Source organism: Mandrillus leucophaeus, unplaced genomic scaffold, assembly GCF_000951045.1.
Source record: "Mandrillus leucophaeus isolate KB7577 unplaced genomic scaffold, Mleu.le_1.0 Scaffold374, whole genome shotgun sequence".
NCBI classification, from domain to species: Eukaryota; Metazoa; Chordata; class Mammalia; order Primates; family Cercopithecidae; genus Mandrillus; species Mandrillus leucophaeus.
Genome location: NW_012103965.1, coordinates 806,315 through 828,843, shown reverse-complemented (window position 1 = coordinate 828,843; position 22,529 = coordinate 806,315). Strand labels below are relative to the sequence as shown.

The following is a 22,529-nucleotide window of genomic DNA, read 5'->3' as shown; positions in this document are numbered from 1 at the left end:
CATTATTTAAAGGTTTAAATTATTATCCCCCTTTGACAGATAAGAAAGCTGAGGAGTTGAGAGGTTATATAAGTTGCACAAGGGCAGTCAGCCTCAGACTATTCCATTACATTTTTCTGGCCCTGAGGAGAAAATAATTTTCCTATGCTTGCAAAGGTGTCAGAACTGCACTGTCCTTTATACATTCAGGTATTCTTAGATAGTTTTCACTCTTATGAACAGTGACTGCAACCATCCATTTTTCCCCCCTTGGAAAAGCCCTTGTAAAGTTGGATTTAAAAAGTACAAACCTTTCTTTGGAAGGGAAGATAAATCTTTATGCATACCCTTTCCCAGTAATCCATCCATGCATCCATTCACCCATCTTCCCACTCAATATTTGCCAAATATTTCTTCTATATACAAGAGACCACCATCGGTGCCCTTATCGAGAGGTGTATTTACAGATTTCACAAAATCATTAAAACTTGATAGTCTCAACACCTAGGCCAGTACCTAATTCATAATGTAGGTCTGAAATGGGAACTAGCACAGCTGGAATCAGAGACAGCTCAATGTCTGAGTACAGATCTCCTCACATCTTTTACTAATAGATTAAGAAAAAGAGAGGAGAGGAGGGACAGAACAGAAGCGTTCAATTAATTCTGTCTTTCCACAATGACACTGAAACGTTAAGTGCTTTGGAGCAGTGGTTTTATATAGTTTGTTCACTAACATATACACAGGGCTTGGAACAGTGCCTAGAAAACAGTAAGTACTCAAAATAGTTGAGAAATGAAATAAATGAATGAATGAATAAAAAGGCAAGCAAGTCAATGGGCAGAAAAGATGGAGGGAGAGGGGAAGAGATAGACTGAGGAAGGCATGGATTGAACTGCTTCCTTCCAATCAGGATCTTGAATTAAGAATTCACAAAATAATCTTCAATCAGCTATGTAAACTTCTTCAAAACCCTAAAAACTTACTTTGTTGAGGGCTCCAGCTCCTGTTAGAATTAAGTGAGAATTCTCAACCTGGATGGTTCTCTGTCCCAGCCGGACAAGGTAAGCCCCAATCCCAATGGCCCGGCACGTCACCTTAAAAATAAATTCTACATGTCACATATTTATGTCCTCTCTGAAGCTGTAAGAACTAAGGCATAGATAAGTAAAATCCAAATTAACAGAAATAAACATTGCTTTTTATGAAGTCTGTTTGATAACAACACACACAAAAAAATTTCATGGTCAAAGAAAAGAAAATACAATGATGCAAAATTCAGGCTGCGTGCAAGGACTCATGCCTATCATCCTAGCACTTTGGGAATCTGAGGTGGGCGGATCGCTTGAGCCCAGGAGTTCAAGACCACCTTGGGGCTGGGCGAGGAAGCTCACACCTGTAATCCCGGCACTTTGGAAGGCTGAGGCGGATGAATTACTTGAGGTCAGGAGTTTGAGACCAGCCTGGCCAACAAGGTGAAACCCTGTCTCTAGTAAAAATACAAAAATTATCTGGGCATCGTGGCACGTGCCTATAATCCCAGCTACTCGGGAGGCCAAGGCAGGAAAACCATTTGAACCCGGCAGGTAGAGGTTGCAGTGAGCTGAGATCACGCCACTGCACTCTAGCCTGGGCAACAGAGTGAGACTCTGTCTCAAAAAAAAAAGACCAACTTGGGCAAAATAGCGAGACCCCCATCACTACAAAAAATTTAAAAATTAGCTGGAGGTGGTGGCACATGCCTGTAGTCCTAGCTACCTGGAAGCTGAGGTAGGAGGATCACTTCAGCCCAGGGGGTAGAGGCTGCAGTGAGCTATGATTGCACCACTGTACTCTTGCTTGGGTGATAGAGTAAGACCCTGTCTCTTAGAAAAAAGAAAGAGCAGCTGGGTATGGTGGCTCGCCTGTACTCCCAGCACTTTTGGAAGCCCAGGCGGGTGGATCACGAGGTCAAGAGATTGAGACCATCCTGGCCAACATGGTGAAACCCCGTCTCTATTAAAAATATGAAAATTAGCTGGGCATGGTGGCACGCGCCTGTAGTTCCAGCTACTCAGGAGGCTGAGGCAGGAAAATTGCTTGAACGCGGGAGGCGGAGGTTGCAGTGAGCTGAGATCACGCCATTGCACTCCAGCCTGGGCACAGGGCAAGACACTGTGTCTCAAAAAAAAAAAAAAAAAAAAAAAAGGAAAAGAGAAGAAAGGAAGAAAATAAAAAGAAGTTAAACTAAAAGCTAAAACAAAGTACTGGGTTTACTTGAAAAATTCAGTTATTTATATTATCCTATCTTCCTATTATCATGTGTGATTAAAATAAAATTGTAGACACACAATCTTCAAGAATCATTTGGGACAGAACAGCAGTGATAAGAGAAAAAATAAACCTAGCTACACAGCTAACTCTTCAAAAATTTCACATTCTGGAAAGATTTACCAGGCTGATGGTAATGATCTCATTATAGGCCAATGAGGATTCTCCAGCAATCATTCCAGAACCTCGAAGGTTCTCAGGTCCAATTCCCTCTTCTTTCCCAATAATATCTGTTATCTTGTACCTATTGGATATGGCCATGTCAAATTACGAAGGTTAAACACAGTAACAACAAGCCATTAAAATAATAATCACCATTAAAAGTCTGCTAAAAGTGCATTGAAAGCTTATATTTAATACCAGGGCTTTATGTGCTTCCTTTTATACTCTTCATTTATATGTATTTCCTTCTTAGCTTGGGCCTATTTTACCTGGAAGCAATATGGCTTAATAGGAAGAGCAAAATCTGGAATTAAGCAGATAGACTTTTTTTTTTTTTGAGACGGAGTCTCGCTCTATTGGCAGGCTGGAGGGCAGTGGCATGATCTCGGCTCACTGCAATCTCCGCCTCCCGGATTCAAGCAATTCTCCTGCCTCAGCCTCCCAAGTAGCTGGGAATACAGGTGCGTGCCACCATGCCCAGCTAATTTTTGTATTTTTAGTAGAGACAGGGTTTCATCATGTTGGCCAGGATGGTCTCAATCTCTTGACCTTGTGATCCGCCCGCCTCGGCCTCCCAAAGTGCTGGGATTATAGGCGTGAGCCACCACGCCCAGCCAAGCAGAGAGATTTAAATCCTTGCTCTGATACACGCAGCAGTGTGACTCTAAAGATAATAATAACTTCTACAAAATGGGAATAATAATATCTACCTCTAAGGGTTGACAAGAAAGTTAAATTAAAGCAAACAAGGAGGTTTGACGTTATAGATGGCCCTCAGATTTTAGATGCCCTCGCTTATTTTCTAGAACAAATTTTTTAAAAGCAAGGTCAATGTATATCTCTGTAATGAGCAACAGGCATCATATGAACAATTTTAGACAATTTTACATAGGAAGATAATATCCAAACAGAGTGGTAGGGAGAATGAATGCTCAGCTTAGTTTCTCAAGTCAAAAATCCTCTTCTAAGGTGGGATGAAACGAACGTCAAAATACTGAACTCTCATTCCTGCTCCTTCATAAATATCAAATATATACACAAGGGTCCCTGGATATGTCCTCTGGAGGGGCAGGTGGAATGTATGTAGAAGTGAAATGCTGACCAAGTTGTCCAGAAAGCATCCTGTGGATCTAGTGGGAGTCACTCATCTGTCTTCCTGGCAGGGGATTAGGAGTGATAGCTGATAATGGGAAATGGGAGATGGGGAATGTAACTAATAAAAGAAAGGAAAAATACAAAGTTGAAAGTAGAGATGGGCATATATTATTTATTGTTCCACCTATACCCAGAAGGCTTGGCAGTGGGCATAGTTTTATAAATTGAAATAATAAATAAGTACCCCATAGTGGCTCTTAAAATACTTCCTCCTGGCCCCATATTTTCCTGCTCCCTTCTTCATTTCCAGCCCTCCATCAATTCTTTTTCTTTGCCCTTGCTGTTGATCTGTGACTTTGCATCTCTGCTTCCCAGATTCTGCTGTCTTTCTATTTTTAGCCTCTTCTAATATCCAATAATTTCCCAGTTCTTCCTTTTGTTCTGTATCTAGACTCTGTCCTAAAGTTATATCAGAAATGAAGCTACTGTCCCTTAAGGGGGTTAATTAACTACATTAATCGTATATGTGTGTGTGTGTGCCTGCTCGTATAAGGTCCATATAGTCGTAAATATTCAAGGACCCAGCCAGATTTGCCTGTAACAAACTCAATATTCATAGATTCCAGAAATGAAGAGTTAAAAAATATCATAGGGGAAAAATCCCATTCAGAGTAGCAAGAAAAAATGTAAACTATTTAGAAATAAGCATGAAGAAATTGGCAGAATCTCACCATAACCATATTGTGCCCCAAGGCACCATGATGAACTCCCAGAAGCATTACAAGATATTTTAAATTTTTGGGAGAAGCACTATTATATGTGATATCTGTGACCCTATGTGAACTACTAGCTTTAGATAGTTCAGAGTAGTTCACAGTTTGTTAGAATAGTGCTACATTCCTTTTGAAAATGTCCTGTCTTTGCAAAGCTAGATTTTTGAAGTTTCTGTGAAAACTCAATGAAGAACAAGAAATGTGGGTGGCTATATCCAAGCTGATTCCAAGGTTTGAGATGTTATGCTGACACAAATATCTCATTAGTAAGTAACTGTAATTATTTAAGAATAAATTTTTTCAATTTACGTATATAATTTTTTCAAATGATTATTAAGTTATTAGGACACAAATACTTATTGTTTAACTACCTAATAAGCAGAAATATTAAGTGTATCTTATACTCTAGGGGTGCTATGAAAAAATTACTGAGACACTAAGGATGCGATGAACCAAGAAAGTTTGGGAACCTCTGGCAAAACCTATATGAAGAAAACTACAAAACGTAAAAACAAAACAAAACAAAAAAACCACTCATACAAATGGAAAAACATACCATGTTTCTTTTTGGGGAAAGTTAGTATTATGAAGATGCCAGTTCTTAAATTAATGTGTAAACTCAATGCAATCTGAATCAAAATCATTATGAAAACTTTTTTGGAATTAGAAAAACATGAGCCTCAAGCCAAACACAGTGGCTTGCACCTGTAATCCCAGCTACTTGAGAGGTTGAGGTGGGAGGATTGAGGTCAGGAGTTCGAGACCAGCCTGGGGAACGTAGCAATATTCTATCTCGGGGAAAAAAAAAAAAAAAAAAAAAATTAGCTGGGCGTGACGGTGCCTGTCTATAGTCCCAGTTGCTTGGGAGGCTGACATGGGACAATCTCTTAAGCTCAGGAGTTTGAGGGTTCAGTGACCTATGATCACACCACTGCATCCCAGCCTGTGCAACAGAGTGAAACCCTGTCTCTAAAAACAAAAAACAAAAACCCTCTACATTAAAAAAAGCAAAAGTAGCCAATAATACTTGAGGAAAAATTTAAAATGTGAGAAAATTTGTCCCACTAGAATAGTTTAAATAGTGTGGTATTAGCCCAAGAGTAGACAGAACAAAAAAACACAAAAAAATAAATTTTCAGTAAATAGTATTAGGGCAATGAACTTGTTTTTCTTTTTTTTTCCTTTTTTTGAGATGGAGTCTTGCTCTGTCACCCAGGCTGGAGTGCAGTGGTGTCATCTCAGCTCACTGCAACCTCCACCTCCTGGGTTCAAGCAATTCTTCTGCCTCAGCCTCCCAAGTAGCTGGGACTACAGGCATGCATCACCAGGCCTGGCTAATTTGTGTATTTTTAGTAGAGATAAGGTTTCTCCATGTTGGCCAGGCTGGTCTCGCACTCCTGACCTCAGGCTATCTGCCTGCCTCAGCCTCCCAAAGTGCTGGGATTACAGGCCTGAAACTCCACACCTGGCCGAGCAATTAACATTCTTAAAAATACTTGCAGATAGATTATATGAAAATGTTCAACTTCACTGGGAGTCAAAAATACAAGTTAAAATAACAATTGCCGTTTTTATTCCATTTTATTATTTGACAATAATCAATGTTGGCAGGGGAGAAGAAAAATTAAAGAGGGAAACAAATCCTATTCTATACTGCTGACAGGAATGCAAATCTTGGGAAGGCAATTTAAAATTATTTTTTAAAACCCTTTAAAATTGACTTTTTGACCTGTAATTTCACTTCTAGAAATCAAGCAAAAAGGGATGATCAGAGCTTTTAATTCTTAAAAGTTTATGTGAAATTTATATAAATGTCCCTTAAGGGGGTTCAGCCCAGGGATGTGAAATAGAAATAGTCTGAATGTTCAAATATATTTATTATAATAAAATACTATGTAGCCATTAAGCATCCTATTCTTAAATAATGTTTTAAGAATACAGGAAATTTTCCCAAAAATAGTTTTTAGTGAAAAGGATAAATTATAAAAGAAATTCTTGTTATAATCTCAATCACATAGAAAAAAGATAAGTCTACAGAAAAGACAGCAAGAGTATAACATAAATTCATAATTGTGGCCTGAAGGTAGGATTGTGGCTAATTTTTATTTTTTTCTTCATAATTGTTTACATGTTTCAGTTTTTCTAAAATGACTTAAGTATTATAAACGTCAAAACTTCAATCAATAATAAGGTTCTTCAGCTAATAAGTGGTAGAGCTGGATATAAACCTAAGACATCTAGATTATGTTATCTTCAGTGTTCTTCAAGGTTATGAACAGCCGTACAATAAGGAAAAAAATACCATATTCTCCTTTCTTTAGTCATGACCAAATTATTCCAATACATATATACCTACCTGGATTCTCCTTCATCCTCCACGTGTTCACAATGGACAGAGTTGAGAGCACTGACTCTCTTATAATCTTGAGGGGTCAGATATAAATACCTGTATCCCTGTGAAGCACAAATAGTTTTTAACTCATTATTTGCCATTGTCATATAACCAGAAGATACAGCAAAGCATACATAATGAAGCTTGTTCCACAGCTAGCTTTAAATTGCCACATCACTTCTTAGGTTTACTGTCTAATAGAATACTAGCACAGACAGTCCTCCTTGGAAAGATGGAAGTGCCTATTTTTTTAGTCACTAACTGTCCTTGAGACAAGATACCTTATAGCTGCAATTCTAAGTATATTCCATTCATTTCATTTTCTCTTTTTTTTTTTTGAGACAGAGTCTCGCTCTGTCGCCCACGCTGGAGTGCAGTGGCGCAATCTCGGCTCACTGCAAGCTCCGCCTCCTGGGTTCATGCCATTCTCCTGCCTCAGCCTCCCGAGTAGCTGGGACTACAGGAACCCGCCACCTCGCCTGGCTAATTTTTTGTATTTTTAGTAGAGATGGGTTTTCACCATGTTAGCCAGGATGGTCTCGATCTCCTGACCTCATGATCCGCCCACCTCGGCCTCCCAAAGTGCTGGGATTACAGGTGTGAGCCACCGTGCCCAGCCTCATTTCATTTTCAACAGGGTTAAAGGGTCATTTTCTGATCTTTAGTGACATCTCTATTAAAGATATCAACATGAAATTGAAGAATTGTGTGAATTACTGTTTTTCACTCTCTCAAATCCACAGGATCATCAAAATAAATACAAGCAAGGGATAACAGAGAACTGCAAATCTAGGAGATTCAATATTAAAATCAGAAGTCTATACAGTGCTAATAGTGAACACTGAACTCAGATCTTTTGTTTCTTCAATAAACAACTCCTAATGCGCATTTACATTTAAACAATTATACTAACATTTTATAATTGATTTATATGTATCTATACACACATCCACATACAAAATACAGTTACATGGTATATGTGTTTAACTTAAGTGAATTAGTCACTCAGTCAAAAAAATAAGTAAACACAGGGAAGCATTTAAAATACTATGAAAAATTATGCCCACCATTTAACTCAATAAATGTATGTCCCACAGTGAGCACAACATGGAAAAGACATAAATCTGCAATTGGTCTTGCATGATTTGTGTTGAGAATGCCTGATAGCACAGAGTGTCATTAGTACGTCAGTCAGTACACATTTACTGAGTGCCTATTATGTACAAGGTACTATTCTAGGCACTGGAAAAACAGGAATTAACAAAAATAGACAAGAATTCCTACCCTTATGAAACATACCTCCTACTGGGAAAGCCAGCAAAATACACAAAATAAGTAAAATGTATAATGTTAATGGGAATAATGTTTAACGAAAAAAAAAAACGAAAGAGAAGGTAGACAGTCCAACTTTTAGAAAAAATAACCAAGGAAAGCCTCATTGAAAAGTGTCATTTGAGTAAAGACCTAAATGAGCTGAGGCCATGAGACATGAGGATATCTGAGGAAAAAGCATTCTAGGTAGAAGCAACAGCAAGTACAAATGCACTGAGGCATGATGTACTTCACAGGTTTAAGAAAGCAGAGTCGGGTAGAGCCAATATGTGGAATAAGGTTGGGGGAGGCTGTAGCAAGAAATGAGGGCAGAGTGGTACTGGAAAGCCAATCTATGTAAGGCCTTGTAGGCAACTATAGGATCTTTGGCTTTTACTTGAATGAACTGGGAAGCTATTAAAGGGTTTTAAGCAGAGAAAAATTTTGTGATCTGATTTCTATTTTAACTGGATCATTCTACCTGGTTTTTTTGTTTGTTTGTTTTTTGTTTTTGAGTAGAGTCTCCTTCTGTCACCCAGGCAGGAGTGCAGTGGTGTGATCTTGACTCACTGCAACCTCTGCCTCCTGGGCTAAAGCAATTCTCCCACCTCAGTCTCCCAAGTAGTTGGGATTACAGGCACCCATCACAATGCTCAGCTAATTTTTATATTTTTAGTAGAGAGAGGGTTTCACCACGTTGGCCAGGCTGTTCTTGAACTCCTGACCTCAAGTTGATCCGTCTGCCTCAGCCTCCCAAAGTGCTGGGATTACAGGCATGAGCATGAGCCACCACACATGGCCTCATTCTACATTCTGTTGAGGACAGACCTTGGGTGGGACTGGAAGCAAGGCCAGAGGCAGGAAGACCAGTTAGGAGGGTACTGCAATATGGAGGTAAGAAGAGTTAGACTACTGCTACTGTTAGTAAGTAGCAGTGGAATTGGATAGAAGTACTCAGATTCTGGATATATTTTAAGGTAGGGATATAAACATGATTTACTGTTTAGATGGATGAATGGGGTGTGGAAGTGAATGTGGGGTGTGCAAGAAAGACAGAAGTCAAGAATAACTCCAAGGTCTTTCAGTTGAACAAATGAAACAATAGACGTACCATCTGTTGAGACAGAGAAGACTGTGGGAAGAACACATTAAAGGAAGATTAGAAGCTACAATTTAGGTAGACATTTAGGCAGATGTAAGTGGAGATGTTGAGTCTGGATATATGAATCTTGTGTTCAGGGGTAAGATATAAATTTGGACATTTATCAGCTTGTACATGAAACTTAAAGCTTTAAAAGACTGGATGAGGCTAGGTGCGGTGGCTCACACCTCTAATTCCTGCACTTTGGGAGGCCAAGCCGGGCGGATCAGTTTGAGCTCACGAATTCAAGACCAACCTGGGCAACAGGGCGAAACCCTGTCTCTACAAAAAACAAAAAATTAGCCGAGCTTGCTGGTGCATGGCTGTAGTCCCAGTTGCTCAGGAGGCTGAGGCTGGAAAATTGCTTCAACCCAGGAGGTGGAGGATGCAGTGAGCTGTAATCGCACCACTGCACTCCAGCCTGGGCAACAGAGTGAGACCCTATCTCAAAAAAACAGAACATAACAAAAAGACAGGATGAGGTCACCAAGGGAAGGTAAATAGGAAAAGGAGTAGTCCAGGGACCAAGCCCTTGAATCACTTTTTTCCTTCTACCCTACTTTCTATAATGGCTGTCTTGCCAAACCAACAGGTGAGAGGACATTGAGTCCTAGTGGGGTTGAGAATGGGGAGTCCAGAACTTCTTGTTCCCACTGCAGCCTCTGTGCTCCTGACATGTCCCCATTCACATTTTTTTTTATAATTTAAAAAACTAGCCAAGCACAGTGGCTAATGCCTATAATCTCAGCATTTGGGGAGGCCGAGGTGGGAGGATCACTTGAGGCCAGGAGTTTGAGACAAGTCTAGGCAACATAGCAAAACCTTGTCTTTATGAAAAATAAAAAAATTAGCTGGGTGTGGTGGTGTGCGCCTGTAGTCCCAGCTACTTGGGAGGTGGAGGTGGGAGGATCACTTGAGCCCAGAAGTTGGAAGACGCAGTAGGCTATGAATGTGCCACTGCACTCCAGCCTGGGTGACAAAGCAGGACACTGTCTCTTAAAAAAAAAGAGAGAAAATTAATATAACATAAAATTCAACATTTTGGTTTTTAAAGGTTTTTTTGAGTCTCACTCTGTCACCCAGGCTGAGTGCAATGGCACGATCCTGGCTCACTGCAACCTCTGCCTCCTGCATTCAAGCAATTCTCATGCCTCTCTGCCTCCTGAAAAACTGGGATTACAGACGTGTGCTACCATGACCGGCTAATTTTTTATATTTTAGTAGAGATGGTATTTCGCTATGCTGGCGAGGCTGATCTTGAACTCCTGGCCTCAAGTGATCTGCCTGCCTTGGCCTCCCAAAATGCTGCGTTACAGACGTAAGCCACTGCATCCAGCCAAAATTCACCATTTTGAAATGTATATAACTCAGTAAATTTTAGTATATTCAGATGTTGTGCAACCATTACCACTAATTCCAGAATATTTTCATCAGCCCCAAAAAACCCCCTGTATTGGATCAATTTTCATATTTTAATAAAGTTGTTCTGTGAACTTTATTGAAGTATAATTTACATGCAACAAAATTCATCAGTTTTAAGTGTTATAATGTGATCAGTTATGACAAATGTATGTACTTAAGTAGCCACCACCACAGTCAGAATATAGAGTATTTCCATCATCTCCTGAAATACTCTTATATTTAGAGAAGTGAAAGGCAGCAAAGGAAACTGAAAAAGAGGAGCCAGAAATGCAGGAAGATAAAAAGGAGACTTTGGGCTCTTGGAAGCCAACAGAAGAAAGTACTTCAAGGATGAAGGAATGACTAACTGTGTCAAATGCTAATGCTATTGTCAAATAACTAAGGTGAGGACTGAGAATTCACCATAGAATTCAGTAATATGGAATACTGGTGACCCTGACAAAAAGCAGCTACAGTGGAATGATAAGGGTGCAAGCTCAACTGAAATGGGTTCAAGAGGGAATGGGAGAAGAACATCTGGAGACGGCAAGAACAAACAACTCTTTTAAAAACATTTTCCTATAAAAGGAAGGAAGGGAGGGATAGTGACTGGAGGGGTGTTTGTATGCTACAAGGGCTGATACAATACAGAAGGAAAAAGTGCTGATGCATGAAAGAGCAGGGAGAAGTGTTAATCATACACTTAAGTTGGCAAGAAAGGAGATCAAGTGTACAAGAGGAGGGATTGGCTTTAGACAGAAGTAGGAACTGTTCATTCAAAGTGTAGAAGAGAAGGTGAAGAGTAAGGGCACAACGGATGCAGGTACATGGGAGCTTGTAGAAGCTCTCTTCTCATTGTTTCTCTTTTCTTGAATATTGGGAAGCAAGGTCTGACAATATCAGCTGAGTGGGGAGAGGGAAGTAGATGTTAGAGGTTTGAGGGGAGAGATGTGAAACCGTCATCCAGGAGGTTGGTAAGCTTGAATTTAAAGTAAGACCAGTCAACAGAACTGTTTTTTTCTCCATCAAAGTTGAGCTGGGCAGGTGCAGGCATGGAAGCAGAATGGAGAGAATTGGATTTAAACAAGGTTTCTGTAAAGGCACAGAGTAAGCAAAGAGAGAAGCAAGTTGAAGCAAGTTGAGAGAGAAAGTTGAAGGTGTAGAAAAGATGGTGATTATAATGATTAATCAAGGAGTTAACCCTGGAGTTTAAGCTAGATAGGAATGAAATGAGGTGTAAAGAGGGAGTGAAGAACAGAAGAAAGGTGGGAGGATCAACAGGTGAGTTCAACTCAATGGTCCTGATGATTTCAAAGGATTGTCAGACTAGAGAGAGAGAGAGCTGAAAAGAGGACGGAGGGGGTGGCAAAGAAAGAGATACTTGAAACTGAGATTATGGGGAATGAGAGGCTGGGCTAGGGTATAGGATAGAACCATTAGAAGAAAAGGAGTCAAGGATCCAAGAAGCCAGATTATGGGAAGGATCATCTATGTGGATATAGCAATCACCAAGAATTATCACATGACTAGTAGTAATGGACAGAGTGACAATGTGCCAGGAACTAAAAGATGCAAAGAATGAGAGGGAGTGACCAAAGGATCAGGAAACACAAGGAGCAGTGAGGGTATGGCACAGTCTGATGACATGAGATTCAAAGATGGGATTTTTTCAGAGAGAAGGGAGAGGTGTCCGGAAGCAGCAAGGAGGGTAAGGAGGACAATATTCCCCTTCCAGGCTCAGTGGTACAAAAGAAAGACAGAAATCAGTCAGTACTCCAGAGGGCTACGGGGGAAGCAATATCTTTAGAGGAGAGATAGATCTCAAGGTGAACAAGGAGGTTGGAGTAGAAGATGAGGAGGTAAGGGATTTTGTTGATGATTGACCATAAATCCTGGAAGCCACAATGAAATAGTTTAAAGATAGATATTTTTGGTTTAGCATGTCTCACACTAAATGCATACCTACTATTTCATCTAGTGCTCAACCAAAGAAACAGCAACCTGTTTTATAGTTGGAAGAAAAACCAGGTGAACATATTGAGAAATAATTTGTCTCTAATATGGTGTCTTAAGGAATTTTCATAAATAATTTTGTTTATATTTAATTTTTACCATAAGTGGTGATTTTTGAACTTAAACCTCTACCTTTCCCCTACCTATCCACACATGTAGCATAACCATATAGCACTTTGAAATATTATATGTTCTTAGTGTGTACCTTGTAAGGGTCCTCAGGATCTACCCAGGCCACATGAAACATATGACGAATTTCTTCTGCCAGTCCAATTCTTGCTCCACTGTTGGCTGATACATAGATGCGTGGAATACCTTCTGCCCTGGCAAGTTCAGAAGCTCTGAGAAATAACCAATCCTCTTGAGGCCCAAAGGACCCAATTCGGTATGTGATGTCATTGCCAATAACAATGATATCTCGGCCTTCTGGATATTCAGGACTTTTAAAGGTCATTTTCCAAGCTACCATGCCAATCTGGAAAGGCATAAACAAACGAATGAACAGAAGTTTTTTACATGCAGAATTTTTTCCAGGTTCCTTGAAGGTATCAGAGTATACCTAGGCACAGCCATTATGTAAAGATACACATTGCTAAAGAGCCACACTCCCTGTGGGAAACTAAAAAGACATTCTAATATGCTGCTAGATTATGCTGAGAACAGCTGATCTACTGTGTATTTCAAAACTGTCTCAATTCCTTCTTTGGGCCTGCTCAAAGAAGGCAGAAAAGCCAAAATCTAAATGCACTCAGGATACATGTGGAAGAATGCCATGGCACTGTTGATTAATTTCTCATTTTACTGCCATATATACTAAGACACTGATATGGTTTGGATGTCTGTCCTCTCTAAATCTCATGTTGAGATATGATCCCTAATGTTAGAAATGGGGCCTGGTGTGAGGTGTTTGGGTCATGGGGTGGATCCCTCATGAATAGCTTGGTGCTCCCCTCTGATCTGAGTTCATGCTAGATCTGGCTGTTTGAAAGAGTGTGGCCTTTTGCGGGTGAAAGCAAGCATGTAGAGAGTGCTATGAACGCCTTGGGCACACTACGAGAGTACAAGGTGGTGGGTTGCTGCCTGCCCACCCCCAAATGCCACATGCTGCCCTTCTGTGGTATGTGAATCTTTGCACCTCATCATGTCACTGCCAAGTCCCGCCTCTGGTACTTGGTATCTCAGCAAAAGAAGATAAGAAGTCTTCAGGGAAAATTGTCTACTGTAGGTAGGTGTTTGAGAAATTCCCCCTGCAGGTGAAGAAATCTGGCATCTAGCTGCACTACGACTCCTGTAGCAGCACCCACAACATGTACTGGATACCAGGACTTGACCACCATGGGTGCTGTCATCCAGTGCTAGTGAGACATGGGCACCTGGCATCACACACAGGCCCACTCCACCCAGATCATGAAGGTGGAAACTGCGGTCAGCAAGTGCTGCCAGCTGGCGGTCAAACAGTTCCATGACTCTGAGATCAAGTTCCCACTGCCCCACGGGGTCCTGCATGGTTAGCATAAGCCATACTTCACCACCAAGAGGCCCAACACCTTCTTCTAGGTGCAGGGCCCTCTCACCCAGGGGTGACTCAAATTAACTCAAGAATGTCATGGTGCAAAAAAAAAAAAAGAGTGTGGCACCTTGCCCCCCACCTCTCTCTTGCTCCCTCTCTCACCATGTAATGGCTGGGTCCCCCTTCACCTTCCTCCAAGATCATAAGCTTCCTGAGACCCTTACCAGAAGCCCAACAGATGCAGTTGCCATGCTTATAGAGCCTGCAGAACCATGAGCCAAATTAACCTCTTTTCTTGATAAATTATCCAGCCACAGGTATTCCTTTATAGCAACACAAATGGACTAACACAGACACTTCTCCATCTTTTGTGACATTTGTTCCAAGAAATCTTCAACACACAAGGAAGCAGAAAAAAAATCACTTCTCATGGACTGTACACTTTTCATGATCCAGGCTCCTTGTACTGTCCTCTAGCATTTGATAGGAATAACAGAAACACTCCTTACTGGTTTGTTTCAGGTACGTTCCATTTCTGCAAGAATTTACTAATGCTCAACATTGCATCCTTGTGAGCATCTCTTGCTTTCTCCCAGCACCAGAAAACCAAAGGATGGAAAGAACTAATCTCTTGATGCACTATATGTAAATCTCTGCTCTCTGTTCAGCAGCATATGGCCAGCGACATAAATAAATGATATTGACTTAAAAGGCAGAGGTGACATGTCTCTTCCCACACTCTCATAGCCCTCTCCTGTTTTAATCCCCTTCGATATGAGAACTAGTCAATCCTTCTACTTGTATATTTGCTAGTTCCATTTCTTTTCTATTCTATTCACTCATACTCTAGTTACAGCTGTAGTTTTTCATGTCTGCCTGTTTCCCCTATACCTGGATAAGTAATGTTTTTCATTCATTTTTCCCCCTTTCTTTCTGTCTCTCGCCCCCCTCCTTGCCCCCACCACTCGCCACCAAACACAAAGCCTACCTACCAGATGAGCATCCCTGGTTCTGCCTAATGGAGCCCAGCCACATCTGCAGCCTTGGTCCCTCATCCCCAGGCTGCTGCATATCACCTCATTGGGGAGCTGGCCATCAAGAAGGGCCATTAACAGATGTAAATAGCAGCATCCCTGGAAAGCCACATGCATCACCCAGACTCAACCGGGCCAGTGATCATAAGCTCTGAGTACACATTCCTCAATCCAATTGCACATCCACTGTAATCAGGCTGGTTGAAGCATTCTACACAGCTATTTGTGATTCTCAGCATTAGGAAATATATATATGAAACACCCACAGATAAATATAAGCTATTTAATATATCACACCATTGGCCAAATACAAATCAAAATGGATATAACACACAGAAAAAAATCCAATCACTTTCTAAGATAAAGTATTACTCCATCTACTCATTAAAGACAGAGAAAGGAAGGAAAAATAGATCATTCAAAAAATAGCACAGCGAACACTCAAATTTCAGGATAATTTTGGTTATGGTTTCTAAGAAGCTAGTTAATATAATCCCTGTACAAGCAGAAATATTTTATCTGCCTTCGCACATGCCCCCTTAACCCTAAATCTTTTGTTTTTCAGGAAGGAAAAGCTATTTCCTGTCAATTTTCCTCTAAATGCATTTGTAGTTAGAAAGATTGGGTTTTACACCAAATTTTATGATATATTAACCTTAGCCACATAGGCCAGAAGCAGATTAGATACAAGCCCTGAAGAATCTACTTCAGCATTTGTGTGCTAATGTAAACATTGTGACCATGTGGCACTGGGCAGGCAAATAATACTCTTATCTTTCATTACTACCTGGGGACTCTAACTGTGTCACTTGGGCAGTGAGTTCAGCAATTGGCTAGGTCATTATGCTTGCAATATTGACTTCTAATTAGGTGTCAACACAGCAGCACCAAGAACACAATACTCTTTATCAATGTCTTTCCAAAGAGTGTTGCTCATCGACCGACCTCTCCTCCTGTCTTAAAAAGTACCATTACAGAATAGAGAGTGTTATTCCAGTCTTAGTGCAGCAAGATTCCTGATTGGAAGACATTCAGTTCTGAGGTAGCATGATGGACAAACATCTAAGAAAGCATTTATTATTCAATTTACGTTAAAATTTAGATTTCACTGCTAATCAAAGGATAGGGCATATAAAGGTGAACATGGGCTTTAGAGTCCAACAAACTTAGATCCAAATCCAGGTGCTATCACTTATATTAACTAACTGTGTGATCTTAAGAAAATTAATTTAATTTTACTGAGCTTCAATGTCCCCACATGCGAAATTAAGAAAATAATAGCCATGGGTTTGATAAACACACTATTAAAAGCAGAAATCTACTATATTAACTTCTACATAAAAAACTTTGTCTTTCTCTCTCCTCTCCCCTCACTCTGTCCAAATCTTACCCATTCCAAAAGGTTCATCCAAATTCCATTTCCTCAGTAAAGCTTATCCCAGCCTAAAGTAATTCCTCTCTTTTCTGATCTCCTACTAAGACCTCTGTGTAGAGAATTTTTTTTTTTTTTTTTTTTTTTAAGACAGGGTCTTGCTCTGTCACCTAGGCTGGAGTGCAGTGGTGCAAATACAGCTCACTGCAGCCTCGGCCTCCTGGGCTTAAGTGATTCTCCCTTTCAGCCTCCTGTGTAGCTGGGACCACAGGCGTGTGTGTCACCACCATGCCCAGCTAATTTTTTTTATTTTTTGTAGAGACGGGGTCTCACCATCTTACCCAGGATGGTCTTGAACTCCTGGACTCAAGTGATCCTCCCGTCTCGGCCTCCCAAAATGCTGGGATTATAGGTGTGAGCCACTGCGCCCTGCCTCACTTCTAAAAATAATACTTGAAAAATAGTTAACACCAAGGGCACAGAACATTGTCTGCCACATATATTTTAGAAGTCATGGAATAAGAGTCCTAGTCTTAAACTATTTTATTTTAAAAATAACAATAGCTATCATAATAACTACCATTAATTGAACATTTACTATCTGCTGTACTGTTCTAAAAGTTGACAACTACTGATAGTGGTTAAGAGCTTAAGCTGCAAAGTCAAGCTGTCTTGGTTCAAATCTCAGCTTTACGCTAGCTGTATAACCTTGTACACTTCACATTTTATAGCTTCACTTTTCCAGTTATAAAATGGGGATGACAGATTCTTTCTGGAGGTATTGTTGTGAGTAACACCATATTAAACTAGTACAGAGCCTGGCATACAAAAGCCCTCAAATGGTAGTTATTATTAACTCAAAGGTAGCTGTTATTATTGCCATAAGGAAATTAAGGCACAGAGAAATTAAGTAACTTATCCTTATAGCTAATGTGAATTGTTTATTTTACTTTATTTTATTTTATTTGAGATGGAGTCTTGCTCTGTTGCCCAGGCTGGAGTGCAATGGTGCGATCTCGGCTCACTGCAACCTCTACCTCCTGAGTTCAAGCAATTCTCCTGCCTCAGTCTCCTGAGTAGCTGGGATTACAAGTGCATGCCACCAGGCCTGGCTAATTTGTGTGTGTGTGTGTGTGTGTGTGTGTGTGTGTGTGTGTGTATATATATATTTTTTTTTTTTTTGGTAGAGATGGGGTTTCACCATGTTGGCCAGGCTGGTCTCAAACTCCTGACCTTGTGATCTGCCTGCCTTGGCCTCCCAAAGTGTTTATTTCTTAAAAGGAGGTTCACATACACAAAAATGGTATTTTCTTTTTTTTTTTTTTTTTAGACAGAGTCTGAGGCCATTGCCCAGGCTGGAGTACAGTGGTGCAATCTCGGCTCACTGCAACCTCGACCTCCTGAGTTCAAGCAATTCTCCTGCCTCAGTCTCCTGAGTAGCTGGGATTACAAGTGCATGCCACCAGGCCTAGCTAATTTTTGTTTTTTTGGTAGAGATGGGGTTTCACCATGTTGGCCAGGCTGGTCTCAAACTCCTGACCTTGTGATCTGCCTGCCTTGGCCTCCCAAAGTGTTTATTTCTTAAAAGGAGGTTCACATACACAAAAATGGTATTTTCTTTTTTTTTTTTTTTTTAGACAGAGTCTGAGGCCATTGCCCAGGCTGGAGTACAGTGGTGCAATCTTGGCTTGCTGCAACCTCCGCCTCTCAGGTTCAAGTGATTATCCTGCCTCAGCCTCCCGAGCAGCTAGGATTACAGGCAGGTAACACCACACCCAGCTAATTTTTGCATTTTTATAGAAACGGGATTTCACCATGTTGGCCAGGCTGGTCTTGAATCCCTGACCTCAGGTGATCCACCTGCCTAGGCCTCCCAAAGTGCTGGGTAACAGGCATGAGCCACCGCACCCAGCCAAGAAATGGTATTTTCTTTACTAGAGAAATTAAGGAAGTATATTCCTTAATCAAAAAGATATTAGGAGAAAAACTGGCCAAAAAAAAAAAAAAAAAAAGAGGTCTATGGTTTATTTAACACAATTGTATCAATATTTATTTCTTAGTTTGGTAATTATATCATGGTTATATAAGGTGTTAACATTAAGAGAAGCTGGGAAAGGGTATACCGGAACTGTCTAATACTATCTTTGTAACTTTCCTGAAAACCTAAAATTATTTTGGAGGGAAGTAAATTGAATAGCAAGATCACTGTTACTGTTCTGTACGGCCTTATAAGATGATGATTATGAAGATTAGGAAGAGCATTTAAAAATACCCATGATGTAATACTAAATTAGAAAAGGGGTCAGACCCAGGAGCCACATTCTGAGACTCTTCTGAATCCGAATCTAAGATAATTTGACAGAAATGAGACTCAACTTTCTAGCCATGTACCTTAGGTAAGTTATCAACCTCCCTGTACCTCGGTTCCTTCACTGGTAAAACAAGGGTAATAAAAATCTACTGCGTAAGTTTGTTGGAAGGATTAAATACATGTTAGGTCCTAGGATAGTGCCTGGTATATAGTAAGTGCATAGTATGAATGACAGCTTCATCAGTTGAAAAGCATGTTGAAAAAACAAAAATAAATAAGAAAGAGCAAAATGAGGCGATAATTATTGGGATGATGAAATTGTATTGGTTTTTTTTCCATTCTCCAAATTTTTTTGTGTGTGTTTATATTGCATTGATAACTTTAACTTTTTATAAAATAAAAAATAACTGAGAAAAGAAAACTACCAAATACTTCTTCACTGGGTGATAGGTACATGGGAGTTTATATTACTTATGCTTACTTTAGTGTACGTTTGAGCATTTCCATAATAAAAAAAAAAAAAAATTAAGGGGGAAAAAAATCTCACCAGCCTAATCAATTTCCCATATTTTAGAGGAACTAATTCTAGATTGTAGTCATACTACAACAGATCTTATTTATATAAAATTTGAAAGAGATAAACATATGAAAATTAAAAATCGAGACTCACTTTAAAGAGAAAGAAATATCAAGAACTAAGTTTGTTGGGTTATCATTTCATTTTCTAAAAAGAAATGCTCTGCAATGATGTGGTAGAGTGTAAACATATGTATACATAGGTTTATATAATATTAATGTCTCTACCTGAGAAGTAACTGCTTCAGTGTTTTTCTGGTCTGATGGTTAAATACATATTTATATTTTTAAAGTCAATATTTGTACAATAGACAAGAACAGTGCCTATCAGCTAAATACATATTTAGGACTGTACCACATGTATTACAAACATGTACTAAAATCGAAAGCTTATATTTATACAGAACCTTTCATCTTGAAGGGGGCTAAAGAACTTTATAAACATATGTACATAAAAGGACGTTTGCACTGATAGGCAGTGAAGGTACCCAATCACCCATTCCCTATTTCTTCTACCAGTCATGGGTAGGAACACATGGTGTCAACAGATGCAGGTCTGTAACAGCTGCAAAGGCATACAACACAATAATCCAGTTGTGATGCAAAGTCACTGAGAGGAAGCTTGCAACTTGAGAATAGCAACTGCTCTCCTCCAGTGTAGAAGCATCATAGCCATTTCCAGCTTTGTGTTTTTAAATTATTCTCTACCAAACTCAACTAATCACTTGACAAAATTGAATTTGATACTGGAAATGGTTTCTGAATGCAAAATACTTTCTGTCTGATGATGAAAACTAGGTTGAAAAACGCTTTCCCCTGCCCTTGTTAGATTTAGGAAAAAAAAAAAGGGGTCACAACATTCAGGAGAAATGGTTCAAAATATTCTACCAATGAATAGCTTCATCTCAAAGGATTAGGTCATTGCTTCAGAAGACAGTCATATTTCACCCTCTAATTAGTACACTGTAAGTTTTTCAGTCAAATTACCTTCTATAGATGGGTCTATCTATATTATATACACAATGGAGATTTCATATAGAAAATTCCACAATCACTATAAAAGTATACACAGTGTGACAATGTGATTTGCAATGTGACATTCATTGATTTCACCTAAGCCCAATCTGCCGTGTATATTAACTTAAGAATAATGACTAAAGGAGATCCCATCATTGAATCCCCCTTTTTGGGGGTCTTCTCTTTCTCTCTAACATTTTTATCCAGGTGAAACCTGGTGAAAATGACATGCCAGGACTAAGAGCTGAAGGAAGACGGAAGAGCTAAGAAATTAACAAAAAGGTAGCCTACAGCCTGCTTATAAGTGGGTGGGTTTATGGTCTAATGAGTTTTAGACTCAAACAGGCAGTGCCAGCGTCGTCTTCTCTGATCACTGCTTCTCTCGTGCATTGACTAACCAAGTGGTCCTAGGTACTTACTACAAATTATTTTTTCATTACTATAGCCATGAATAAGTTTTAAAATATTTAATTTCAGGTTATTTTTCATAACAGAACATTCCAATGAGCAGGTTGATTAGGTTTAGGGTTATCAACCTAAGCTAATTATCTTAAAGTGAAAAAGGGAAGAGGATGAAAAGAGCTACAGGGAATAAGCTAAGGATAAGCAGAGATAAATATTTGTTTCCCTTACACAAGTTCTAAGGCAGAAAATATTTCTCTGGCTACATTCTGATTCTGGAATGAACACGCTCAAGTGAGGGAGGAGGGGATGGGAAGGAGAAGGCAAGCAGAAGAGAACAGTCTTATTTAACTGTTTTTATGTGGGTAAAATGATTTGTGCCACAGTATTTCCATAAGAAGTGGGACCATTATTTTCCTGTAGAAACACATTTGGTTTGAAAAGTATCACTGGACAGGACGTGAAAATCAAACCGAATGAATTATTCACAACCTCCGATCAGAGGTGATCATTATTTCTGATGCTCCAAACAGTGATTAGGATTCTGCCCTGAGATGTCATTTTCTCGCTGAGTAACACCAGTGATACAGAACAGCATTATCTATCTATCCATATATGTATTTTTTCTCCTGGAAGGACCTCGGTTTAATGTTACTATAACAGATAGTGAAAACATGATAATATTAACATTTATTCTGATGGTGCCCATAAATGCCATTAGTCTGACACAAAGTGTCAACACTAATCATGACCCCAAATTAACACCAAAATTGACATCAACATTAATTGTACTATCAGTGTGAATAGAATGTGCAAGCGCACACAGGCACTTTCCAAAGCTGCTGTTGTTACTACAAAATAAAACAATATTAAGCTCAACAAAGAAATTTGCAGGAAAAGCTAAGGGGCAAAACATACCAGGATTTTGTTTTTTAAGGGTGAAAGATGTATCCATCAACTCTAGCTATGCTGTGGGAAGCAGAAAGGGAGTATCTTTGCCACAGTTGCCTTTCTTACATCTCCACACTTTGACTTGAGCTGTAACAACACCTTTCCATACAGATTTAAATACAGGTTAGGCTGTGGCTGAGATGTTAAAGCTGTATTTGTTATATTCATGCTAAAAGCCTAAAGCTTGAGTTGTTTTTGGAACAGTCTGTAAAAGCTATTGTTCTAATTCTGCTAATGCCAGGAAGATGACTCCCCTGCAAGGCCCTTGAGCAGCAATACAAAGAATCCAAGCATGTTAGCGCTAACCCAGACTTGGGCATCATCTGCATCATAAAGATGACAAAACTAAGACCCAGAGAGAAGGAACCTGAGCTTGAGTTCCTTTTCAGATACATAGCAAAATGTTACCTCCTTCCCCTTTTTGTATCTTGTATGGAATATTAAATCTGTACTTTTAATTATATACTATCAGAAAATAATTATCATAGTAATTTTAACTCCTGTTAGTCTCTTAATAAAACATACTTGATGAAATATCAGAAAACACTGTATAGGTCTTAAAATACATATTTTTAAGCCATAAGGCTTAAAATACAATATTTGACTTAATTTGTGCCATCTGCAAAAGCCATGCTGAAAAATACGTCAATGCCTTTCCATATTGTATTATTTGCCAGATATCAATGTTCTATTGTTTAGTGTTATGTGATCACATGAAAGAGCTCAAAATGATTTTCTTAAGAGCTGAAAAACTCTTTTTTTCATGCTTGGATAATTCA

General features: G+C 39.5%; 1 protein-coding gene and 1 pseudogene across 4 annotated transcripts in view; one reads left to right on the top strand and one right to left on the bottom strand.

Annotated features, from left to right (window-relative positions):
• Positions 1-22,529, bottom strand: part of ACACA (acetyl-CoA carboxylase alpha) — a 355,889-nt gene that overhangs the window by 63,281 nt on the left and 270,079 nt on the right. For all 4 annotated transcript variants that reach the window (XM_011990217.1, XM_011990219.1, XM_011990218.1 and 1 more), the window contains 4 exons: positions 12,783-13,052; positions 6,676-6,773; positions 2,413-2,533; positions 966-1,076 (listed from right to left, as the gene is read on the bottom strand). In XM_011990217.1, coding sequence (XP_011845607.1) covers positions 966-1,076; positions 2,413-2,533; positions 6,676-6,773; positions 12,783-13,052 — 600 coding nt within the window. The remainder of the gene's footprint in view (positions 1-965; positions 1,077-2,412; positions 2,534-6,675; positions 6,774-12,782; positions 13,053-22,529) is intronic.
• Positions 13,610-14,134, top strand: LOC105546895 (annotated as a pseudogene).